Raw genomic sequence first — 15,938 nt, 5'->3', positions numbered from 1 at the left:
GAGAGAGTTTCAAAACAGATACATAACGGAAAATAAATGAAGATATGTACAAAAAGATTCATATATTCATATTTTAATATTCATAATCGTACATATCTTCATAACTTAAGATGTGTTAATTTCGCTTTTGTTATTCGAGATATTATCTCCCTTTTATAGTCTAAATCGTTCTTCATCATGTTGTATTCTGGGCATGTGAGGTTCCTAACTTCTTCCAGCGCCATTGACCGTTTTCGTTTTGCTTTTTCATACTCTTCTCTCCGAAAATCATTGGTTTAGTTATTTCGATATCCATAGAACTCATATTTTTCTATTTCTTCACTTAACTTGAGCACTGTTCTTTCTAGTTCCTTCTCATCTTTTTCAATAATGACTACGTCCTCTGTAAATAATAAATTATTGATTTTTGTACCTTCAGCTAAAATTCACGTTATATTCTCCTTTATGGCATCCATTATTCTTTCCAAAAGCTTGAAAAAAGCTGCTGGAGATACTGGTCTCCTTGTCTAGACCTCTTCTTGTCCGGAACCATCTTCCTGTTTCTCTTAAATTTCTCCCAACATATTCTATTATCCACAGGATATTACACATTCGATATTCCACAATATTGATATTCCACAATAGCCATATTAAGTTTATCGTCATCATAATAAAATTCGAATACAGTCTATGCAACTTTCTGATTTAAACTTGAATACTTTATGAAAGTGAACCAACCAGACAAGCATGAATATTTTTTTTCGTAAAGCTTTCTACATATTTAATCTTAACATTAATATTTGGGGTGCTCAGTATTCTTGTCTCTTAAGAATCATGTTTACTCATCTTCTAGTTTTTCTTCATTAGTTTCATTATTCTTTCCTAATGATGATGATGATCAGCCTGTTTCCTAATCACTATAGGGTGAAGGCCTCTCCCATTGCGGGAGAGTTGTGTGCTTCTCCCATGGTGACCCAGTCCATCTTAGGAGAGTGTATCTATACTTGGATGAATTAATGTATGAATGTGAAAGAGAATTACAAACATCCATGCCCACGGCGGGATTCGAACCTGCAGCCCATTGGCTGGAGAGCGGATACGCTAACCACTCACCCAACCAGGCCGGCATTCTTTCCAAATATAAACATAAATTACTTTTCACATGACTCGTTAGAGCAATTATTCTGTAGTTGTGCAGTATATTTTTCCCTTTTTTGTGAATAAGTATTAGAATTGATTTCGCCCATCTTTTTGTGCTTTTCCTTCTTCCCATTGATCTCCGGTGATCTTATCATTCCTATGGCTTCAGATGTCTTGCTACCTTTACAACCTCATCACTCATTATCTCTCTCTCTCTCTCTCTCTCTCTCTCTCTCTCCTCTCTGTTTGGTGATGCTATTTCCCTCAATTCATCAACTGATCTCTTTTTGATCTCAACATCTCTTCCGTTCTGTATTCACCACAATATTTATTGATATCCAGGCGCTGTTCCTTGAACCACTTTGACATGTCTTTTCTAATTGCCATTTTCACTTCATTGCATATTTCTGTACTGTTCTTCTATTTCTAAGAAATATCACTCTTAATATTTAATGCACTTTTTTCTTGAATTATGTGTAATGTCTCCTGTGAAATACACACCCCTTCTTTGGCTTTTCTGTCTCTGGGACTCTTTCTTCCCCTGCAGACACCACTTTTGTCTTCCCATCTTCCAATTTCTTTTCAGTAATAGATTTCAGTTCTTCTTCAAGCATTTTCCTGTATGTTATCACTTTGGCTTCCTCGCTGATTTAGTTATATTTCTCTCTCTCTCTCTCTCTCTTTCTCTCTCTCTCTCTCTCTCTCATTCTGAAACTGTGTTTTCAGTTGTCGTTTCAATTTGATGCTGATCATCACTAAGCTACGATCCGATTATATATCTTCTCCTTGAAACGTTGGCATTACTGCTCTTATTTTCCGCTTTTACTGATAAGAATCCAACCCATGATTCATTTTATATTATTCCCAGACCAAATAATTCTTCCGCATTTCATTCTCCTGACTATCCATCTCTTCTCCAATAATTAGTCCAAGAATCTAGCATCGATATTTCTCTATATCATGGCAAAGAAAGTCTAACTTTAGAGAATGTCTGCACTTTGCCATAAAGCACACACACACACATTCCACTTTCCTATTAATTGATGTCTTTTACTAGTTTTACTCATTGTTGCACTTCTTTCGGTAAGATAGTTGTCGATACAACATAGACCGCTCAGTTGGCTATGCGATTGTTTTATCCAGAAAACGACAGAACCGGCATGTTGTACGTTTCATTTGTGCTTTCATATTGTATCAGATTTCAATCTTTTTTTTAAGAAAAAAAATCAGCGAATCGACACCCATCTGACCAACCTAAATGGTTTGTTCAGCCGCCGCTAATATGGCAAACAGACTGATTACAACCATGCACTGTGGATCAAACCTGATCGAAGGGAGGTATTTGAATCCCTCGTACCACTCATATCTGAAAGGTGTTCTATATTATATCATTAAAAACGTTATGAATATTTCAGGATTTACATGTGATGTTTCATATGTTTCATGAAACATCATGATCACGAAAAAATACTTAATGTTGTTTTTGTTGTTGTTGTTGTTGTTGTTGTTGTCTTTTCTGCTCTTTCCTTTCCTTATCTGCATTGGGTATTATTGCATTCCAAGCACTTTGAATCTCTCTGGTCGATGAACAAGAATAGTGAAGTAGCGTGCGCAATTATTATGATCACAGCATGCTTTTATTTTTATTTATTTTATTTATTTCTTTACTGAATTAACGATAGTAACGTTCACTAGCCTACATCACCCAAGCCGATGCAAAATATCAACCAAGTTTTTTTTTCTTCTTTTTCATAATGTGAATCTAGCCATAATGAGATAATCCGGAAACCCTGAACTAGAGACGAAACACAGAGCGTGTGAAGCCACTTGAAGTGTGTGCACTAAGCCCGATGGTGGTTTCAAACCGCACGATGATATTCACCTATCACCTACAAACTTTCGCAAACATCCATACCTGCATGGACTTGCTCCAAAACACAATATCTATTTGCCAACCATGGATCCCTGTAAATGGTAAGTGTGTTGCACTAGAGAATAAATTAGTGTTACAAGCACTTTGACCATTGCTAAACCAGATTTAATAATGGCAGCAGGTTTATTTGGAGAACTTTAAATTAAATACTCCGGACAACATTACTTCGCAAATGCTGACATTTAAAGCAACAGAAGTATGAAAGTCAAGGACATTGCTAATGGTCCTCGGACCATTAAGTTTGCATCCACACACGTTCTAAAATTAGAAAGAAAGGTGAGATAGACAGAATACAGTTTCGTGATCAAGTGGGCATTCTCCATTTCATGAACATTCTATGACATGACATCGGCATTTAAAACTCGTGTAACGATGGAACAAGTATCTCCGCAAATTTGGAAATCAAGCAGAAAAATACGTTAATGATCGTTCTTTCTTTTCTATCTTCTGAGAGGTTCATAATATTATATACGAATAATCATCTTATCAGAAGATTTTCCAATGTGTCCTCATATATTTGAGTTAAAAGAATACCAAAAGTCTCTTTTCAAAGTATAAAAGTAGTTATAATCTGATGTGGATGGGGATCATCAATTAGTTTCAGCAAAGATAAATATAATATTTTAATATTAAAGAATAAAATGTAGCCAAAGAATAGTAAACGTAATCATAAACAGAAATGACAATTAAGAAATTAATATTCTTTCGACAGGAACGCCAACTGATGTATGACAACGACAAAACTACACAACACCAAAATGGAATGGTGTACATCAAAGAAAGACTCATAGGAGTGCAAAGGAGGAAAAAGTTTTTTTTAATGCACAAATCAATGCCAGTAAGTACGCTATAAAATAAAATCACAATTTTAAACCACAAAAATCTATCAAATTGTTAAAGAGAACAGAAATTAAAATAGAGAAATGAGATTGCACTTGAAAGATATAAGATTGTAAAAGTAATGCATAAATTTTTCAAATGCATTCTTCATTGCGTCTTACAAGTTTATTTAATAATAACATTTTATTAACTCATAATAATAATGATAATCTGACCGTTGCAAATGCCAAATGTAAGAAGTGAAGGTAAAAATTGAAGCATTGGATATAACTCACAATAAAACTAAATACAGCCTTTAAACAAAAAGATGACATTCCTAAAGACATTGTTAACCAAATAGCCCATATTTTAATAAAATGACAAAATACCTACATATGTATAACACCACGGACAGACTCTATCAAGAAATAAACAACAACAACAAAAAAGCTAGACTGAGATTGACATTTTTAGGGCATCTTGGATATATACTAGAAATTAAGAAGTATGAAATCCCACAAAGAGGGGAAAGCTGTAAGAGAGAGAGAGTAGATGATTGTATAATGAAAATATATTAAATTATGCCCCGCATAAAAAATGGACAATTTTCTGTGTAATTACTATCTTGAAGCACTATATCCTAGAGCAGTGGTTCTTAACCTTTTCGAAGTCACGGAACACTTTTGATTATAAGAAAATTTTGAGGAACACCAAGAGCATTAGGGTCATAAAACTAACAATAAAAATATGTATGGACTTGCCTTTTATAAAAATGGAACTTATTTTAAAACGATACTTGAGTATGTCGGCTTTTGCAGATTTCAGCAATATCAGGTCTAATATCTGATGTAGTTACCCTCATCTCTTTGTCTATATTAGCAAGTCTTTCACGCTTTTTAGTTTTTATATTGAGAAAACGAGCTCACACAAATATGATGATGTTGAAAACTGTAACAAAATTTTCAGTGTCCTTGTGGAGAGAATTGGGTGTTCGGCTTGGACAAAAATCCAAAATTCCTCAAGAGTTATTTCAGAGAATTTCATTTTTAGAGTACGATCCGTTGACAAGGAAACTACTTCTTATTCTTCTTGTAACGAAAATTCACAACTCGATGTATTAACTGGGCCAAAGGGATTTCGTATCCAGACATAATTGTATGTTACTTAAGGAAAGAAAGTAACTTGAAATATTTTCTTCCAACATTGATAAATGTTCTGCTATAACGGAAATAATTCCCTCGACATTTTTATTTTGGATCGAAGGAAACATATCTACTGTATTTTTTTTTGATCTGCGGTTTTTGAAAAGCTGACAATTTGTCAGTGGATGTCAAAATATTTCCAATTTTCCCTTGGATACTTGAATTAACGCTATTTAAGTAATTAAACGAATATCGGCTAAATATGCCATTTTAGCACACCAAATATCATTTTGAAGCATTTTACAAAAGCATCTGTACCTTCATTTTGAAAAAAGGCCAATAATTCATTCTTAAGTTCTGAAATTCTGAATAGCACTTTACCCCTGGATAACCATCTTATTTCAGTGTGCAAAAGCAAAGATTTGTAGTTGGTTTCCATAGAGATGCAAAGATTTTTAAAAAGACTGCTTTTAAAGAACTTGATTTTGATGTAATTTCCCATATTTACAACTTAGTCTAGTACAGGTTTTAATATTGCTGGTATTGTTTTTTAAAACTAGGGATTCTCTGTGCAAAAAACAGTGCGTAGATATCAGTCGTGCACTCGGGATTTAATCTTGGGGGGTACAGAGCCCCTTCTTCCCCTCTCTGGATGCGCCACTGGTAGATATAATATTTAGGTTTATTTTCTTTGCAACGGTTACCTTTAATAGAGCCTACCATTGATCTATAACGATATTCTGTTGGTTTAGAAGTCAACGCGCATAGCAGTCTTCAGTTGCCAATTACACATAGAACGGTGTCATGTGACATCTTTCACTGGAGGAACACTTATAAAAAGTTCGCGGAACACCAGTGTTCCGGGGACACTGGTTAAGAACCACTGTCCTAGAGGAAAGCCAAACTCTTGGCGTTTCTAAAGTAAATCACCAAGGAATCTTAACCTATACTCCTGTTTCTTTACTCTGTAATCTCCATAAAATTAATGAAATGATGAGTGTCAATATACAGCAATTGTTTTGAGAAATATTTTATCCCAGAACAATCTGGCTTTACGCATAAAGATCTTGCGTATCACACAGTGCACCGAAGATGAATTTGAATGGAAGAATAAGTCGATCGACATGGCTGAATTCACTACTTCCTTTGATACTATTAACTATAAACTTCTCCTTAGTAGAATTTATAGTATTATTAATGATTACAAGCTCATACGTCTTTTACTATCACTGCTGGATAATAGAAGGTTCTTTTTGTGAGTGTTATTTGGCAAAAAGTCCTTGATGCATGCAAAAAGACTAACATAGGAGAACATGCTTCTTCCTCTTCTTCTCAACGTTTATACGAATGACTAACCATTTATCCTAAAGAATATTTGCATATCAGGTGTTCTAGTTATTGCAACATTAGTCTCTAATTTTAGCTTCGAAGATAAACTGTAAATATCTTTAAAACGTGTCAATTTATTACAAAAACTGTTTTGCATGCTACTCCAGCGAAAAACGAGGTAAGCTTATTTCCCCTGAATAATCAACACAAAGAATTAAACATTACATAATGCTTTTTTCAGCAATGCCATAAATGTTCTCCTGTAATCTTTCTCGAAATTCCCATATCGATGGTCTCCAGACTTTGATTAAATGCTTCATTTTGCATCCAACTCTCAGATCAATAAGTTAAGCTTAGTTTGAACTCTGTCTTGTATACCGCAACTTTCGTATTTTGACTAATTCCTCTCTTGTTCCATATAAATTTATTCGTTTGACTACCATGCCATACACGAGCTTTGCTAATTCTGTTATCTTTTCCACACTTCATTTGGCTTTTTCATTAAAATTGCCTAAGTAGCTGAAAGCTTTCGCTTGTTCTTTAATTTCTCCATTCATAATGCAGTAGATGTTTTGAGGGTTCCTCCTATTTCCATAATCATTGTTATTTTATTCATGATTTTCATACTAAATTTATTACGGCTGTTATTCAATTTAGTTAGAAAATTCTACAGACTTCTGCTGGATTTAGGAATAAAACGACTGCATGAATTAAAGAACTCAGTTCAATAGCTCGAATTTTGACATCATTTAACACACACACACACACACACACATATATATATATATATATATATATATATATATATATATATATATATATATATATATATATATATATATATATATATATATATATATATATATATATATATATATATATATATATATATATATGTGTGTGTGTGTGTGTGTGTGTGTGTGTATATATATGTGTGTGTGTGTGTGTGTGTGTTAAAGATACCAAGCTATTTTAACCTGGTTTTACTCCATTTCCCAAGTAAGCAAACAGACAAACAAGTCAAGTTTGTGCTTGCAAGTGTTGAAAGTCTAGCTGACCCTGCACGTAGTGCAAAACCAAGGCAACTCATGGTAAAAGTAGAATAAGCTCTGATCACTAATCTTAATATTTACCCTTAATGCAAAGCACATCTCCTGGAGGAGATGTATGATGCTTTGTATTAAAGGCAAGGGGCCACTACCCAGACCGGTTTCGACTTTTATTTATCAGTGGCAGCCAGGCTAGAAATACCAAGATTTTAACATAACATAACATAACATAACATAACATCATTGGCCAGAAGGGTGAAGCAAGATGCTTTTATTCCCCGTTGTCTGATAGGGAGGATGAATTGAAGGAAAAATTTATGAGCTGAGAGCTCGCCCTGTGGGGGCACGGATATTAGTCATTGTTGCAAGTATTTAGGATGGATTTTGGTCTCTTGTATTTGAAGAGGTCAGTTTCTTCATAGTTTGCTGCCTGTTTAACTAGATCGTTGGGGTGTGTAGAGATCTTTGAGAAGAATTTTTCTGCTGTAGTTAGTAGGAAGGAGTAGATGTAAGGGATGTTTGTATCTCTATGCAGTTATACGTTCCTTACAAACCACGGTGCATCCAATATCATGCACAAACACCTATTTTGCACTCTCTGTAGCCTGAGGATGTTGGTGTTGGATGTGTGGCTCCAGGCTGGAGATGCATATGTCATCATGGGGCGGATCGTTAGCAGGTAGAGGAGCACTTTGATTCTGGTATTTAGTTTGCTTTTTCTATTTTATTCTTATTAAATAAAAATCTCAGGAGGAGATATAAATGTAGAAAGTATTTTATCTTGGGTATAATAAATGTTTAAGATACCAAGCTATTTTTAACCTTTTATATATATATATATTTATTTATATATATATAAACCTGCCGTGACAATTCCGATACATAAAAAAGAAGAGAAAAAGCTGACGAAGTTAATAACTGCATACCTCTGTCTCTGCACCATCGCAAGAGATAAAAGTATGGGAAGAATTGTTAATGATAAATCATCCACATATCCAGTGAAATTTAGTGCAATATGCAAGATACATTACAGACTTCATAAAACTATTTTTTAGATTGAATGATATCTGTGATACAACTAAATTAGCACTTTTTGCTATAGTTTGAATAATTTAGGGAAACTTCACAATAGCAGAGATGTTTCTGAAAACCAGAACTTTTATTTCAAAAATAAGACATAGATGTTTCCAAATCTAAGATTAACACACATTCTACAAGAGATAATTCTATCACAGTGTTTATAATTTTATTTAATAAGAGGTATGTTGAAACGTTATATTATGGAAAAGATTTGAAAGATAATGCTATAAAAAGATCGAAAATAATGTGATTGCTATTTAATTTTTAAAATTTCTCACTCTAGTTTATGTAAGTAACCAAAGTACAGATCCCTGCAAGCGAGCTTACCTTTCGTTCAAGTTTTTCACTGTCGCATATTCTGGAGAACATCTGCATATAATCGTCATGAAAGGTCGGGAACTCTTCTCCAGCACACTTCCAGAAGGTAGCATTGAGCTATAATATAGAATATTCATGCAAGTGAGAGCTTCAAGTGAAATTGAAATGATAGTTAATATAATATATATCACTTTCGCTCTTTCTTTCTTTCACTCACTCACTCGCTTAGTGCTGATCAGGAAATATTTTATTTTTTCTTGTAGTAAGGTAGTTGCTGTGGTCACATGAAGCATTATAGTTTCTGAACATCAGAAATATGACGATAAAACAAAATTTAAACGAATTTTACTGCCAGCTGAATTCGGTCAATCTGATCCCACTAATTTAAAAAGTAATATTTTATCGAAGCTTCATAACAGACTGAATAAGGAAAATAACTATAATAAAATTTATTAATTCTCAGTTTAAAAGGTTGAAGAAAAATATTCCACACCCAGAAATGGCCGTTGCTGAAGCTGATCAACATAATTAGGAAGACTTTTATCTACTTATGGACAAATCTAGATTGGACAATTCTAGCCTGGAGGCATAACTGAAAAAGGAATCGATTGCAGTGGTCCAATTTTCCTATAAGAATAGGGATATTATGTTGATATAATTAATACACAATTCTCATTCAAGAAATAAGTGGTGAAGCAATGCGAAATCTGTGTGCTAATAAATTAGACCTGATAAAACATTTTATTCATATTTTCATTCTAATTTTACCCAAGCGGGGATTAAACGAAAGTTTCCACGCAAATATCTTCACGAATAAACTACGTGTATAGAAGGAATAGCTGATGTCCCCTAGTACACACAAGGTATAGCCTACTGCTGTTTGCCATGAATTATGACGAGTCATTAATGAAGATCAGTTTCAATCTTGAGTGAGGTCTCATCAGTTAAATCCAAAACCTGTGGAGATACCTAGCGCTAGCTCAATGTCCGAAGCTTTATTTCCATATACAGGTACAGGGCGGTGCGGTTAGCGCTTGGATTAAATTAATAACCGCGAAAAATTATAGAAACCACAGTTAGTAAAGAAAGGAAAAGTGGCACAAACAGAACGGAAGATAAAATACAATATAAAGAAAGAAAGAAGTTAATAACCGGGACACAAACTTCGATTATTGCAGAAATGTTCAGGAAATTTTAAGATTCCCAATAATTGCTTAAATAAATAAACTTCTTAGTATAGTTTTTCATTGCCATGACGCTTTTGATCTTATGGTTTTTCCGCTCATTTTTTTACTTTCCCTTCTCATCTGTGTTTTTTAGACCTGTCCACTTCTCAGCGGTTATATTTTATTGTCTGTTTAGAAGTTTCCCTATGCTTCTATAGGTCGTCATCTAAATTGTATTCTATATTCCGTTCCAAGTTGCTCTAGGTTTCAAATATCTTCTTCCACTTAGAATAGAGCAAATCAAACATTTTTATGGCTATCTTGTATATCTGACACTTTTTTACGTACCACTACGATAGTCTAAAATAGTAAAGTTTTTCCTTCTAATCTTTCTACCACAGAATATAACTGGTACAGTAGCGAACAAATTAATCTAAACACTCACATCATATTTTAAAGAACAATTTTAATTTTATAAGAAATAAGTAAAAAATTAAACTTCGACTTTACTTAGTAAGTTCTATGTGCCCCTCCGTTCCTACTAAATTCATTAATTCGCTTAGAGTGGACTCTACCAATATAGAACCATTTTTATTATTTATTATTTCTGCATCTCTCGAAACTATACTTTTAGAATGGACTGTATACAGTTATCCTTTGTATCACAATTTAATTTTCCAAGTCTCTTTTTCACTATGGCTCATAAATTTTCTATTTGGTTAATATCAGGAGAGTCACCCAGCGATTGAAGGAACTAGATGTGATTTTTGAGGTACTCTCATTTTTTTTGAAGTGTGACATGGAGGGAGATCCTTTTGTAAGATGAGTTCTTTTTCTTTCTGGATCTGCGGGACCATTCTTTTCTCCACTATTTTTATGTATTGGTCACTTTTCATAATACCATAAATAGGCACAAGTGATCTTGGAACGTCATGTGTAAAACAATTCCAGAGCATCTTTTTAGCTGGGTGTTTAGGAGCTTGTTGAAGGTGAGTGGAAGATGTCTTCTCAGCCGCTGATTTGCGAACACAGGGTACTTGCTCTTCTCAAAAAAAGAAATAGCTCTCATCTGAGAATATGACCTCCTTCAACTTCTCTCCAGTCTAATCTTTGTACATTTTTGCACACTGGAGCTTCTTTTCTGCATAGCCTTCGTCAAAAGTTGTTTCTTTTTTTTTTTTTTTTTTGGTCTATGGTCAGTCCTCTCTGCTTCCAACAATCTTCGTCGGACTGCTGTCATGTTAGAAGCATTAAGTCTACTAGCTGCCAAGTCTCTATTTAAGTCTACAGCAGACAATCTTGGATTCATTTTGCTTTTCCTAACTGGTAAACGATCTTGAGTAAGTGTAGTTTTCTTTTTTCGCCATATTTTTCTTTTTTGTCAGGGGAAAAGGTACCTGTTTCTCTTAAACTATTAAAATTGCATTAATCTGAATCGTTAATTTGAATCATGGATGTGTGCTGAGAAGAGTACACATTTTTGGTCGCTTTCTTCGAGATGTGTGCAGTTTTATAACTACGCAAAATGAAAACACTACTAATGTCAACTTCTTTACACTGTTTAAAACTATTAATAAACATCGTAGAGACAGTTAAAACAAGCAGTACTCAACCAAAATAGTGAACTTAAATGTTACTGTGAACTGAAACCAAAACCAAACCAATACCAAAAACATCACAAAAATTCGGCTTGTTCGGATTACTTTGTTCTCTGCTGCACATCTGTTCCCTAACGATTTCATCCCGAACTTGCTGGATCCTAGAGACACCAGATGTAAATCTATATTTATATTGATGTCTGTGATATTTAGACATAGATTTATATCTGTATCTCTAGGTAGGAGAAAATACAGGTATTATGATTATGATATTAGAATACAAAACACCAAAAAGGCATATCGCAATAATTGATGCTTATGCTCCAAAATCAGAAGAAAATTGCATCTTTTATAATGAATTGTAGAATATCACAGCTAAAACTAACAAAATAGATTACTAATTTAATAAGCCGAAAGGCTATTTTACCTGCGAATATGTTAATAGAAAGGGGGATGGTAAATCCCTTTATGTTTTTATAGCCGGGTACGAAACTCGGATCGAAATCCATCGAAATCCATAGAGTTTCCTGCCGAAAAAACTATCGGCGAGCCCAAGTGTAAATGATCACTTAGGTAGTACAACACCAGGGCAACTGCATGCAAGGGTGGAGCAAGATCCGTCACTAACTTTAATATTCTTATCTAATATTTAATATTCTTATCTTTAATATTATTAAATTAGTAATTAACAATAAATATAGGAGTACACCACTTCGGCAATTAGATAGTACAGGTATGTAAGTTCGTGTTCACTTAAAACCTTGATATTCCAGGTCTACCTACTCACTGATGAGACCTCAAAAAAGGTTGAAACCGGTCTGGGTAGTGACCTCTTCTCATAATGTAAAACAATATATACAGTATATATATATCTCTTAGGAGCTGGGTTTTACATTATGAGAGAATATTAAAGTTAGTGACGGAACTTGCACCACCTTTGCATGGAGTTGCCCTGGTGTTGTACTACCCAAGTGATCATTTACACTTGGGCTCGCCGATAGTTTTTTCGGCAGGAAACTCTATGGATTTCGTACCCGGCTATAAAAACATAATGGGATTTATGATCCCCCTTTCTATTAACAAAATAGATTATTTAATACTAACAGAGGTTTAAATACCAGCTAAGAAACAGAAAATTTAATGAAGGCATAGGTAAATTTGTGTAGATATTTGCAATCATAACGATGCATACCAGGAGATTTGGTAATTTAAAATAATATGAGCGCAATCAACTCATTATTTGAACATAAAGAAATACATAAAATATACATTACTAACCAAGGTTATAAACACTAATTAATTATATAATTACAATTTTTAAGCCATCTCAATTAATCATACCTGTAATCACATATCGCGGTTTTGAATAAAAGTCTAATCATTAATAAATGGTGTTGGAAAAAATCCGATTTGAACCAAACGTTGCTAAAAATAACAAATAAAATGGAAAATGCCTCTCAACAGTTACAAAATTGCTTCATTCCAGTTTTGTAACTGAAAACTAAACAGAAATGTCAAAAATGTATTAATTAAGAAAAATAAACCATAAAATAATCAAATGAAGAGAAATGGTAAAATCTGAAACAATCCTGATAGAAGTAGAAACAGAAAGCTTGTAAATATAAAGTAAATGGAACAAAAAATGAGGAGTGTATAACTTGGACAAAAAAAAAAAAAAAAAAGACAGTTTCCAGAAATTGTTAAATTTAAGCAATAGGAAATATAGTTAATGAAAAATAGTGGTATCGCAAAATGAGAAGTAAGTAAAAGAACATGGAAAGAGATAGAAGAATATTGTAAGAGAACTATAAAAAGAGATATATCAAAATCGCAACCGAAATCTTATAAAATAGTAAAATACACAAAGAATGAATTAAAGAAAAACGCAGAGATGAAAAATATAGTCTTCAAAAATCGAGTAACCTATTTTGGAAATTTATGTTTTGATAATAATAGTGAAAGGGAATGAGATAAAAGATGGACAGATAGACCCGTTAATAACGTTTAAAAAGACTGCAATTGTAATGTGGAGCTACTGTCGCCTGACAGTTAATTCCAGTTGAAAGATGACGGTTACCGTGTGAGTGTGTCCGGGAAATTACCCGTTTTTTTGCAAACAAAAGGGGGCTTCACCAAGTGACATTCACCATTAACTGGTTGCTGTATATGGCGAAAAGGTAATGTTAAAATAGCAGGTGTGTTTATGGTGCAACGAATTCAAACCCGGACGTGGTGGGCGTCATCGAACAAGACAGAAGACAACATAAGCGGGCCTGGTTGGCCGAGTGGTTAGCGTATCCGCTCTTCAGCCAGAAGGCTGCGGATTGGAATCCCGCCTTGGGCATGGATGTTCGTTATTGTCCGTGAAAATATTAGTGGTGGTGATGGTGGGCGTTAGATGGCGCTGGTGTAGATGATGCCGTTCGCTGTTGTTGGTGAGTGGTGGAAACAGAGAGTTGCAGAGTAGGTGACCTCCGTCGATGAATCTTTGGAGGAGTCACGTAATAATAATAATAATAATAACATTTAGCGCATTAAGGACATTGTTCTTGAAGACCGGCGAGTGAAATCATCCCTTTACTCCAAAGAGCAAACAAGACTCCATGACACCTGGAAACATCACAATCTCCTGAGCACAAAAAATTCAGAATTGTTCCCACTGTTAGAAAAGTCATAGCTACAGTGTTCTGAGATCGCCAAGGTGTTCTGTCGGTGGACTTCTTGCCGAAAGGGGAACAATAAGTACAGAGCTTGACAGTGCAACGGTGGACAAACTGCTAGCCAACATTTGACGCAAACGACGAGACTCCTGAGAAGCGGCGTGATTTTGGTACTTCACACAATGAGCTCACTACTCGTGAGTGGTTGCACTGCAATTGTTGGGAAACTCTGCCACATTCTCCTCCCTTCACCGAGGTTTAGCGCCTTCCTACTTCCATTTGTTCAGACTCTCAAGAAACTTCTTTTCGAAAGGCATTTCACTACGGATGAGGAAGTTCATCAGGCAGTGCGATGTTGGGTGTGTGCATGGGCTTCTTCAGTATTGGTATTAATAAACTGATCTGTCGTTGGGACAAGTGTATCAATAAATTTAGAGACCTTATGGAGAAGTAGCGCATGTTCACTTATTTCTTGGTGTATAATTTCAACTTCCTATTTATTAAACATCCTCGAGAAAAAAAGAAAAAAAAAAGTGTTACCTTACTTTTCGGAAACTCCTCGTAAAAATCTATAAAACAAAGAATATAATGTTAGAACTAAAATTACAATGAATAAAATGAAAAAAAAAAGGTAATGACAGGAGAAGACAATAAAATATGGAACTAGAAAAAAAAAAGGAAAGAAACAGTAAAATATTTAATGGAATCCAACAAAATTTTTTTGTTGAGGTATAAAATAGGCATTGGTTTTACTAGTAAAATTTTAAGTCTTTATAAACAAATAAATAAATAGATCTTTTATAAATAAAAATTGCTAGAAACAATCAAAAGAGAAGGGTTATTAAAAGAGAAACCGAACCATACAGTAGAGGACAAACTAAGAAGAACAAAATGGATTGCGAAAAGGCCAATATTGCAAAAAGTAACATGCGTGGCATTTAATGATTAGGGAAAAGCCTCTGATAAAATTAACAGAAAAAAATTTTAAATTAACTAATTTAAATCTACCAAACCAATACTTATAGGAAATTCAAGAAATACATACAGGATTTAAAAGAGAAGTGAAATTAGAACAAAAATCAGAATGGAAAGATATCGCTCCTTGTAGGGGCAGGAACACACACGAAATCGATAAATATATTTATTTAGCGAGAAACCAAAAGACTCGACTGCCAGTTGAACAGAAGGTAAGATTATTTAGCGCTTATCAAGTCCCCTTAAGATTTTTTGGTGACTTTGTTACACTTCTCTTAAGCTACGCCGAGTGATAAACCGTAGTTTTTAACCTGCACAATACACTGCTTGGAAAGAAGTCAAACGGATAGTGTGAGGAACGAGCAGCCATGGCACCCACCATAATAAGATGTAGGACCTCCTTTTACTACGATGACTCCAGCATAGCGATCAATGGCCAGTTTTTGGCCTATTCTTCCTAGGCATGTAATGAGATCCTGGACTGTTGTCGGGAGGATGTCCCTTAACCTCGCTCGAAGCTCCAGTTCATCCCACAGATGCTCAATAGGGATGATATCGGGGATACGTGAAGGTCAATCAAGTGTGATGACGTTCATGTCGAAGTTTACGTAGAAATGCCATAAAGTAGGAAGCGTTGCATTGTCCAGAATGTTTGTTCAGATACCTCTTGGAATTCAATGTTCGTGGCACCACAGAGATCCGAAGAAAAACCAGGAAAAACATGTTTATACTATCACACCGTTTACAAAC

General features: G+C 34.5%; 1 protein-coding gene across 1 annotated transcript in view; it reads right to left on the bottom strand.

Moving 5' to 3' along the window:
- The window catches only part of LOC150098007 (uncharacterized), a 134,116-nt gene that overhangs the window by 55,557 nt on the left and 62,621 nt on the right, over positions 1-15,938 (bottom strand). The window contains exon 3 of the mRNA XM_090406389.1: positions 8,799-8,906. Coding sequence (XP_090262515.1) covers positions 8,799-8,906 — 108 coding nt within the window. The remainder of the gene's footprint in view (positions 1-8,798; positions 8,907-15,938) is intronic.

Source organism: Typopeltis vanoorti, chromosome 16, assembly GCF_054136105.1.
Source record: "Typopeltis vanoorti isolate ZY-2024b chromosome 16, IOZ_Tvanoo_1.0, whole genome shotgun sequence".
Taxonomy (NCBI): domain Eukaryota; kingdom Metazoa; phylum Arthropoda; class Arachnida; order Uropygi; family Thelyphonidae; genus Typopeltis; species Typopeltis vanoorti.
The sequence above is the reverse complement of the archived record's forward strand: the minus strand, read 5'-3'. Positions and strand labels throughout refer to the sequence as shown.